This window comes from Anopheles aquasalis, chromosome 3, assembly GCF_943734665.1.
Source record: "Anopheles aquasalis chromosome 3, idAnoAquaMG_Q_19, whole genome shotgun sequence".
Lineage (NCBI taxonomy): Eukaryota > Metazoa > Arthropoda > Insecta > Diptera > Culicidae > Anopheles > Anopheles aquasalis.
Window position 1 is genome coordinate 33,833,359 of NC_064878.1, and position 10,887 is coordinate 33,844,245.

The window sequence follows — 10,887 nt, forward strand, 5'->3', positions numbered from 1 at the left end:
GAATATAGCTCATCAAACAATACTACTCGACTTCTTCTAAATGGAATTACAGCCGCTCAAACATATGATATGTCACTAAGTCTCTAATCATCCGACATGGTGCATGTTGATAACTTTCTGAGCTCAGAACTGTGGTTTCTTCGTTACTGCGGAGTGCTTCGCGAAAATTCCATGTTGTGGAATATCCGTAGATTTTATTGTTTTTTAGTTTTGATAAGTTTCCTGATTTTGCAAACAATTTATATTTTCCAAAATGTTGATAACTTTCTGGCTATTTGTGATGTTATTCCAACAATGGTAGTATGTATGGTGGCAATTTCCAAATTCTACATGTTTGTGTTCCATTCGTCAACTATATTCGCTTTGATTGATTCATTCAAAAAACTTCAAGTACATTCAAATTGTGACGGAATAAAAATATTCCACGACAGCAGTCAATTTCATGCTAAGCTCACAAAAATATATATCACATCGTCGCTGATAGTTGGATGGTTTTACATATTGAACGCTGTTGTTGCAACTGTTCGCCAAGCTGATCAAAATATCCGTTTCGTTGCTCCCATGGCGTAAGTTTATCAAAATTTCAATTTAGCAACCGATCTTAACTGCCGTTTTTTAGTTTCCCTCATAGCTATCAACATCCTGTAACTTTTTTCGTAACTTTTCTGGTGAACTGCGATTCTATTCACATGAGTATTTTCATTAGTGCAAGTGTAGATACGTGTTTTTCAGAATTGGCTACACATGTTGCGATACATTTCAACATCCTGCAACACCGATTTCAAGCATTAGATTTTTCAAAAGAGCGCAATCGTGAATTTAAATCACTGATGCATTACCACAAAGATGTACTTAAGTTGTGCCTGAGCATGACCAACTTATTTAGTTATACTGTTTTCTTTCTATTGTTACTTGACTCACTTCTACTGTGTGTAATTGGATATCAAATGGTTGTTTTTTTTAACACCCCTCGGATGTTAATGTTGTTATCGTTTGGATTTGTAATGATATTACAGGCAGTTATATACACATATCATGGATCTAGAATGTATTACGAGGTAGGCGATCGCTGTTAAAGTACGGGGTGAGGCAAAAAAGTGCAACACAGTTAAAACGCCATATCTTTTTCATTTTTGCTTGTAAAACCAATAAAGCTTGGGAATTTCATAAACTTTTAAAATCAGTTATGTTTTTTACAGTGTCTTACTTTTTGGATGAATTATGGTCTTGAGACCGTAGAAGAAGCCTTAGCCGCTTGGCCGCAAGTGATAAAATTCCGAACTTGATTTTCTTTGATGAGAATCTATTCGTTATCCTGTAGTTTTTAAACGAAAAAAATATGTGGTTTAGTTTCCAGGAAAGTCAGCTGATAATTTACACCCTCGGCTGGCCACCAGGACGCATAAACTGGGTTGATAATGGGTTGAGATGCGATAACACGCAATTTTTCGCACTTCTCGCATGTTTTTGTTCGATGGATCCGAAATAAATTAACAAATTCATGTGCCAAAGCTATTAAAAGGTTCATTGCAGTCCTACAAATGCAAACAATTCAGCTAGAGATTCCAACAGGACTCTGTATCTTCCCTCAGACCGTTTCTACACTGCGCCAAAATTTTCGCTGCCAAAACGAAACTTATAGGATTCCTATAGAATTCCTATGGGAATATACAAGATTCCTATGGGAATCCAATAAGTTTTGTTTTGGCAGCGAAAATTTTGGCGCAGTGTAGAAACGGTCTCAGGCCGTTTCTACACTGCGCCAAAATTTTCGCTGCCAAAACGAAACTTATAGGATTCCCATAGAAATCTTTCATATTCCAATAGGAATTCTATGGGAATCCTATCTATATATCTTTTGGCGCAGTGTAGAAACACTCTCAGACCGTTTCTACACTGCGCGAAAATTTTCGCTGCCAAAACGAAACTTATTGGATTCCCATAGGAATCTTGTATATTCCCATAGGAATTCTATGGGAATCCTATAAGTTTCGTTTTGGCAGCGAAAATTTTGGCGCAGTGTAGAAACGGTCTCAGACCGTTTCTACACTGCGCCAAAATTTTCGCTGCCAAAACGAAACTTATAGGATTCCCATAGGAATCTTGTATATTCCCATAAGAATTCTATGGGAATCCTATAAGTTTCGTTTTGGCAGCGAAAATTTTGGCGCAGTGTAGAAACGGCCTTATGATCTGTAACTAAGGTGAATTTGTTACCATAAAGATAAGGCTTGTACTTGGTAACTGCCCATATGATGGCTCGGGCTTCTTTCTCCGTAGTGGAGTAGTTGACCTCTGCTTTGTTAACGCGTCCACCTAGAAAAACCCTATCTGGTAGTGATTTTTTAGATTTTCGCTTCATTACACACGTGCGAGCCTTGTGATGCGAGCTGACGAAGAAAAAGAAAAACACCGTTATCTCACTGCTGTCTACCTACTGGAGGGATTGAGACTGCAAATCCGATCGGATCGATCCTTTGTCGTGTGCGTAGGTCGGCCTGACCATGCTGGTACTCCATGTGATGCGTCGTGGCGAAACGTCTGCTTGTCACGAAAGCGTTGATATTATCTCTGCGGGATTGCTCTTTATCACTTTTTCTTTATAAAGTGACTTGTCCACTATTATCACTATCACTCGGGCCTATCCTACCGGCTGCACCAATTATAATTTATTCATAACCTTTGTTTCTGCTTGCTGGTTTACGACTAACTCTTATTTAAAATAATACGAATATACAATTATTATCTATCACTTATACTATCCAAACCCTAAGTCTACACAACTCTACAATATCTAGATACATTAGCCAACCATAACTATATATGGGTGCAAAAAGCGCAGGACTTTTCCGTTTGCCGCATTTTTAAGAGCAAGGTTAGACCTAAAAAATTATATAGTTTTGAACAGCTTATGTAAATGCTTCTCCAAGAATGAGCCAAAGTCCCACAAAGCACCCCGACGAGCGATGGTTTCTTCTACGGTTTTAAGTATAAATTCCCAACATTTTTTGGATTTACTTAATAAAATCCAAACAAAAATGAAAAAGATACGGTGTTTTAACTGTGTTACAGTTTTTTTGCCTCAACCTGTATACTATAAGCTTGGAACAGTTAATAGTTGGCCGCATAAAATAGGACACATCGCACTCTAAAAATAAGCTGAAAAGAAATAACATGGAAAAGGTGTCATTTTGTAGATATTTCATAAGGATATGCATTTTTGGTTTTATGCAGTACAGTAGTGGAAGATACCATTGGCCATTTTTTCCCACCATTTGTACATTACACCTGGTTGTTAAATAACTTTACCCTATTTCTTCAGTTTTTGTTTCATAATAGCCCAATATAATTCGAAATTGTGGAGTGGACTAAATTGTGGGCAATTTGGAGGATTGAACATTTTTGGTATGAAATGACCTCCGTGCAGTAGTGGCAGCTTGCTTAGTCGTGCCAAATCTTAACGAGAGCTTTGCGAGATTTAATAAAAGATGGAATAATCTTTTACAGCCATTTTTCTTTGTACAAACGGCCGTTCATGGACCCTCCCATCATAAAAACATTCGTTTTCAAACCACAACTGCAGATCGCTTGCCAGAAGAGCAGTTTACGAGAAATTTTATCAGCGCTTATCCCTCTATGTTAGCTAAAGTCAAATTTGTCTCCTGGTTTTTGCTAAAAATCAGTTTTAGTGAGTGTGCAGACTTTTTCTTCGCCTTTCGTGTTTCATCGGCGATAACTTTTGGAAGTATGGTTCGATTTTGACAATTTTTTTATCACTTAGAAAAAAGACTATGACAAGTAAAAAAAATCCACAGAGTAGCAAAGTGACTTCTAGGGACAAAGTGGTGGGTAAAAAAATGTGGCCAAATATTAACTGTTCCATGCTTTAGTTAAAGTAGACTATGCTTGAATATAAAAATCCTATGTTTTAGAGTTTAAGGGTGGCCGATGCTTTATATCAAAGTAATTGGTATGATGGGAAAGTGGTCAGAAGAAAAGAGCTACTTTTTTGCATGTTGCGTGCACAAAAACCCATTATAACAAGAGGAGGATTCATAACAGCAACATTACCAACTCTAAAAAAGGTTAAGTGTTAATATTGCGTTGTTGTAGTTATTTAAAGTTAATGTGTGCATTGTTTTGTCATTAAATGTTTTGTTACAGATATTAAGCTCATCCGGCTCATACATAACAATGTTGCTCTCATTCGATTCTTGAATATTCTGTGTTGAGCCTTGGGGGGGAGCGTTTACTCGACCAATAGTCGATTTTGTGCAAACCGCTGTCCTGCTGGGAAATCCTTCCAGCTGGGAACTCATTAAGGAAATATTACCAATTGTATTCTATAAAACATGTCCATTTTCGATATATTTTTGTGTTATTTTCCCTATTTTTATTTCTTTTAATGCAGTCTAGTTAAGTGAGATATTTTTCAAGGAAATATCCATAGTTGTTATGCAATGGTTTTTCGCGATCTCCTTAGTTTCAACGACGATGAAGACGAATAGTTGAGTTTAAGTACGGCTAACCCTGTGTACACATAGCGTAGAATCTCACGATAATGTATGCAACATGAAGAAAAAAGAAATTGCCTTTCATTTAGACAAATAAAAGAAAACATGGGTAATTCATCAATCATCTGACAAATTTTATGTATTTCATTGGTCGGGGTTTGATGTCGTGTGCATTTGTCTCATATTATCCGTAGCATCCATTTGTATAAGGGGGGACTTCGGTATTTAATTTTTATTTGTGACACATGTTTTTAACATTTTTCCCTGAAAGCTGATCCTTTCAAGAGTATTGTGTAAAAGTTTTGGATCAATCGAGGAAAAACTGACAAAGACACAGATTTTTGAAAATCCGCGTTTCATACAAGGCTCCATGCAGCCCGCTACCTTGAAGAGCGTTTCCCTAAACCAACGTTGTCAAAGTCGGATTTTCGTTGTCGCAAAAAGCATCACTTTTTCAACTTCAAAAATCTGCCAAAAATCGAAAAATTGGAATATAAAATAAAACTCTCCGGGGCAACCTAGATAAACTTATAATCTTTCTAACGAATATCGATTTGTATTTTTCTGATGACCCGTCACGCAGCTAAAAATTATCTTTTCGAAGACACGACTGCCTAAATTTGATGGCATGGATTAATTTTTCAATGAATGTTGCTCAAAACAATACCAAATATTCGGCGATAATATTATTGTAGTTAATAATAATATTGTAGATTATTATGTCATTGATTTGAAAAAATACAGTTGAATGGTTACGTCACAAAAAATCGTTAAAAACGGGCCTTTTTTTGGCCCGAAAATACCGAAGTCCCCCCTTTAATTAGAAATAGATTATTTTGGCTGCATTCTAGCTTTTGATAGAATGGTAGAGGCTTTAAGATACCTTCAAGCAGGGGTTTCAAGCCCCCTTCCCATAGAAACAGAACCCCTTTCCCATAGAAAACATAGGAAACAAACAAGGATTATTTTTGACGATTTTTTGTGATGAAACTGTGGCATGATGGTATTGATGAGAGGCGAACCAGCAAGGTTGCAACGGATAAAGGATAAACAGATGTGCAACTGAACGGACGTGTTGTGTGTGCTTAGCAAGATATCACAGTAACCATTCAACTTTATTCTTTCAAATGAATGGCATATAAAACTACCACTTTTGAAGAATATTTAGTTCTTTTTTTTGGGGAACATTTAACCCTCGGTTGGGCACCCGGGTACCCGGGTACCCATTTCAACTTTCAACGAAAAAATGAATGCCTTCCCGTCAATATTTTTTTACGAAACTCCGGATCCCCAAAGTACAACTCATTTCAAGCCGAATTGACGTTGAAATTGTTTTGATAACTCATATTTAAAGGTAATTATGGCCCGATGAAATTAACACCCACCCAGTGGCACCCGGGTACCCGGGTACCCCACACGTTGGCTATGCACATGGGCTATGTTTATAAACACAAAACAACACTTTTTATCAACATTTATCCATGTTGACGTGTTTATTAATCGTTAATTAGGTAAACTACAATATTTTGATGAAAAATTAATAACTTTTGAGCTTTTCCATGAGCAATAGGAGAAAAATAAGCAACATATTTTGAATCCTTTTATGTGCAATTTAAATTATATATTATTTCTCAAACTGATTAAAAATGGTTCGTGTAGTGTAATTTTCTTAACATATGAGCAAAATTATACACTAATCTTCATCAAAAAGGGTTTATGCGGCATTTTCGTACACCACAGAGACCAATATACATGGTGCGTTCAGAAAGTGATGAGACTGGATTTTTCCTGACGAAACGGTTTGAGATAAGGTATTGAATTTTATACGCCAACATAGAGGCAGGATTTAGCTATTCAACGCACTTTATTTCATTCGGCTATGACCAACTGAAAGAAAATGGGACGATTTTTCGTGAACCATGTTTTTAGTTGATGTAACATCGTAGAACGCCCTCTTTCTATGGACCACTGGTACAGCCCATCGCGGACCTCTTCCTGACACAGAGCACGCAAACAGAAATGTAGGAGGACTTGATGAATTACTGGCACCAACGGAATGTTTTTCTGTAGGTCCGGATGATCCGCGCCAGGAAGAAGATCCGCATGATCCGCGCCAGACCAATGGCCCATAGAAAGGGGACATTCTACGGTGTTCCATCAATTAAAAACATGGTTCACGAAAAATCGTCCCATTTTCTTTCAGTTGGTCATAGCCGAACGAAATAAAGTGCGATTGATAGCTAAAACCTTCCTCTACCTTATCGTTAAAAATTAAACACGTTATCTCAAACCGTTTTGTCAGAAAAAAATAAATTCTCATTACTTTCTGAACGCACCATGTAGCAACTGGTCTGATCTCGTAGCTCAATTGTGCCCAATTAACTCAATTGTTTATGACTCAAAAGTGCCTTATGGCAATTCCAAACTGTTTTATTCGAAGAAATCAATAATTTCAATAACATATTTGCTGGAAAATTCGATCACTTTACGATCTTATTGCTTGCTTTACGACGTACGCGGTAGAGAATGACCGTACGAAGGGGTATCAATGCATTGTGTTCATTATTTTTATTGTTTTAATTGAATTTTGTTGTGATTTTTAAAGAAAAATACGTTCCGAAGACTCTTAAATTAGTTCTAGAACACATTTTTTTATCATAAAAGTGATACAAACGATGATACAAGAACATAACAATGCAATGCACATAAATGGGGTACCCGGGTACCCGGGTGCCCAACGAAGGGGTAAACGCCGGGTGCCCAACCGAGGGTTAATAAAATTTTCATCCATAGTATCAAATTTAGGCAGTAGTGTCTTCGAAAAGACACTTTTTCCGGTGCCCATCGTTTTCCCGGTGGTCATCAGAAAAATACAAATCGATCCTCGTTTGAAAGATTATAAGTTTATCCAGGTAGCCCCGTAAAGGTTTTGCTGAATTTCCTATTTTTCGATTTTTGGAAGATTTTTGGCATTGAAAATGTGATGCGTTTTGTCATTTTGCCTTAAAAAATGGTTTTTAAATATTCCTTTAAATATATATCAACAATTTTCATGAAATTTCGAAGGAGCTACCTGGCAAAGAGTGTATAGATTATGTGTAAAAAATTTCAAAACGATCGGCTCAGTAGTTTTTACGGTACGATGGACACCGACTTTGACAACGTTGGTTTTGGGAAACGCGCTTCAAAGTAGCGAGCACCATGGAATCTTTTATCAAACGCGGATTTTCAAAAATCTATAACTTTTTCAGTTTTTCTTGGATTGATTCAACAATTTTACACAATGTGCTTGAAAGGATCAGCATTCAAGGAAAAATGTTAAGAACATGTGATGCAAAAAAAATAAATATCGAAGCACCTCCTTAATGGATGGAGATTTGAAATACGTTCTTCAAAGATTTTTTAATAAAGAAATACTAGTAAGACGCCGAAACATATCCTTGTTGCTCCTTTCCTGTTTTAAACAATAATTTTAAAATTTAATTTTTGTCAACATATCAAACTCAACACATGATAACTTATCATACATAACCAAAGTCACATTTAGTATGCTTTCGAGTAAGTATGTTTATTTCGTTTTCATTTCAGTTCCTTTCCATGTTCATCCATATTGAATATTCGCGTAGGTTACTTATTTTAAGTTCTGGATATAACGGTGTTGGTGAAACGAACTTGCACTTGTGTCGTTGCCATGTTAGTATTTGCTCCCACGAATTGAGGTAGATTTTGCACGTTTGTAGGAATAGAGCGGTCGAAAGGATAGCCCATGGGACGTCGATCAGGATAAAGACGGTCGCGTAAACCACAGAAGGAGTGCGAATCGTTGCAATTTACATTCCTATGAAATAAATTCGAAGAAAGCGTGGAATTACAAAACATTATTCAAAAATATTTTTGCTGATCATACTCATCAAACTCTTGGTTGACGGTGTCATCTGCATAATTTGAGATCATTGCGAAAAGATCGAACTGAATTCCTTCGGGAGTTCCTTTCGGAATCAATAAATGATGCGGCCATCCACAGTTGCAGAATCTGAATTGGGCGGTGCTGGGTTCATTGACGTTTGATAAGGCAACCTGGCGGAATGTCCGCTCATAAGGAATGGTTACGCTAGATTGTTCAGAACGTCGTACGATATTATTGGTACCAGCATTCACTATAATGGAAATAAAGAGTAATAACCGTTACCTTAAAGTTCTGCAATACTACAAAGAAATCTGCACAGTCAGAAACATACAGTTTACGGTAAACTTGTCCAGTTCAACCATCAACAAGCGCTGTTCGTTCATTGTAAGGGGAGTATTCCGTTCGTCTACCTTTGGAGCAATAAAAATACGACATGTTCCACGACGTGGTGATCCAGTGGTGTTGTTAACTGAGAGGCGGTATGTAAATGGTGCATGTTGGAGATGTGTGAAAGAGGCAAATACGTTTCCTTGAGGGCCAAAGTCCAAACCAGTTGCGAGATCCACTTGGGATCTCTGCCAATATGTTAGGAGAACATTAGCCGGTGCATTAGGTCGGTTCAACTGAACACCAAGAGATTGTATCTGCACACCATTATAGTTCAACTGGTTGGAGTTGTAAGAGGGAAGTGTACGTTTGTATCGATGAAACATGTTATCGACCTGAGCATGCAGACGGTAGAAGGATGGATCACGCATAGCCGTTTGAAATTCTCCAACTACACCATATCCTTCTAAGAAGCGATTGTCTGGATCATGGCTGAAGGCAATTATGTTATGCAGATTCCCGTGATAATTTCCATAGTAAGTGGGATTAACAGAAAGCTGACAGGGCTCCATAATGTTTCCGAGTACATCAATACCTGTTGCTTCGTCAAGAGGAATGCGAGCACCACCGGGCTGCAAGTAAAAACAAACATTAAAAGTATTCGCTTATGTATTATTAGATCGATTTTAGCCACTTACTCCAACAACGTAGCCACCATCAATACTCTCTGCTATTCTACTTTCCGAACGCTCCAGATCGCTTACTGTGAAGTTCACGGTATCTTCGACACGATTGATATCCTACATCCAAACGGAAAAGTATTAACAATTTTGCCACAATAATAGCATTGATAATTGTAATCAGTTGCAAGGAGAAAAACTTACCCTAAGAATAGTATTTTGAGGACGAGGAGGGAAAGCACGGTTATTTAGACTACGAATGATTTTGGGGAAGTATCCTTCAGGTAGCGGCTCTCGCAAGTTGGTCAAAGGTCGCACCCTGGCCAATCGATTGCAAAAGCGTTCTACGTTATAACGGGCTATCAGCTGTTGATGCATATAGTAGAACAACTCTCCTCGCCGATCCTTTCGAACGACCTCGTCAGGTCCTTCTCCAGGGTACACCAAATGCCAATGCCAATGATGAAGGTTGACTCCAATATCTTCACGAAAATATGCTAAACGCTGCTCATCTTCACGATCCGAAGCGGTGTAGTTCATAGGGATATCAATTGTCATCTGTTTCCAAGAGATTGATGGTTGAAAACACAACGCAAGAGTTATCACGTCTCGGAAAGCACTTACTCTATTTTCCATTTGTACAACGGCACCTTCTTCGCGCAACTTGGGAAAGACTGATGGGTCGACGAAAGAATCGGGGAATAGCTCCAAAAATGAGGGAATGTTAAGATCTTTTGTATCCGCGCGATGTTGGATCGCAACAGATAGCGTATATTGGAAAAGAATGGGGTTCAAACGATCACGAGAATAGGCTGCTACACTCATCAACGTGTCCACATTTGGTTGGCTAACGAAGAGGTTAATGAGATCACCGGCAATTTTGCGATGTGTCGGAATAAACAAAGAAAAACCTCCACGGCGAGGTATAGCTTCAGCAAATGCAATGTTAGGTGTGGCTACACTTCGTACGGGGATGCGAGTATCGGCATCATTTCCGAAGCGACTTTGAAGTGAAGCGCCGATCGGCCGATAACGCTCGGTCAAAAAGTTCTCCGGCAAGTCCACTACCGTTTTACCATCATCCTTGGGATAGAACGTGGGTTCCAAAGGACGTTGCAATAGAGCGAGTAGTTTCCTGTTATCCGACATACTAACGCTTCTTAAACGCACAAATTCGCTTTCTTCTAGAACTTTTGAGACTGCTTGTCTGACTTTAGAGATTGGCTGCTTGTATGTTTTGGTAGAGCTACTGAATGCTATTGGAACAAAATAATCCGCTTTATATAGGGCAAAATCCTCATGAGCAACAGTATCATGCCAAAAAAACAACACGTAGGGCGCTTTTTCGGTTAACATTAACCACAACCACTAGCCATTATCGGTTTAAGATTTTTCTTGCCTTCTGGCGAGATTAATTCCTTCCTCTCGTTATTGACGGGAACGCCGTTGTTGTGGCTAA

General features: G+C 38.2%; 2 protein-coding genes across 2 annotated transcripts; one reads left to right on the top strand and one right to left on the bottom strand.

Annotated features, from left to right (window-relative positions):
• Positions 1–96: 96 nt before the first annotated feature.
• Positions 97–4,218, top strand: LOC126575892 (odorant receptor 9a-like). The gene is made up of 4 exons (XM_050236910.1): positions 97–566; positions 620–1,058; positions 3,933–4,085; positions 4,165–4,218. Exons 1-4 carry the CDS (start codon positions 97–99, stop codon positions 4,216–4,218), a joined length of 1,116 nt encoding a protein of 371 aa, XP_050092867.1.
• A 3,889-nt stretch (positions 4,219–8,107) lies between these two features.
• LOC126575833 (phenoloxidase 8-like) lies at positions 8,108–10,647 on the bottom strand. Its single transcript, XM_050236762.1, has 6 exons — positions 10,053–10,647; positions 9,633–9,986; positions 9,447–9,548; positions 8,753–9,380; positions 8,422–8,671; positions 8,108–8,352 (listed from the first exon to the last, which is right to left on the bottom strand). The coding sequence occupies exons 1-6, from the start codon at positions 10,575–10,577 to the stop codon at positions 8,151–8,153; spliced, it is 2,061 nt and encodes a 686-aa protein (XP_050092719.1). The 5' UTR covers positions 10,578–10,647; the 3' UTR covers positions 8,108–8,150.
• Positions 10,648–10,887: the final 240 nt, after the last annotated feature.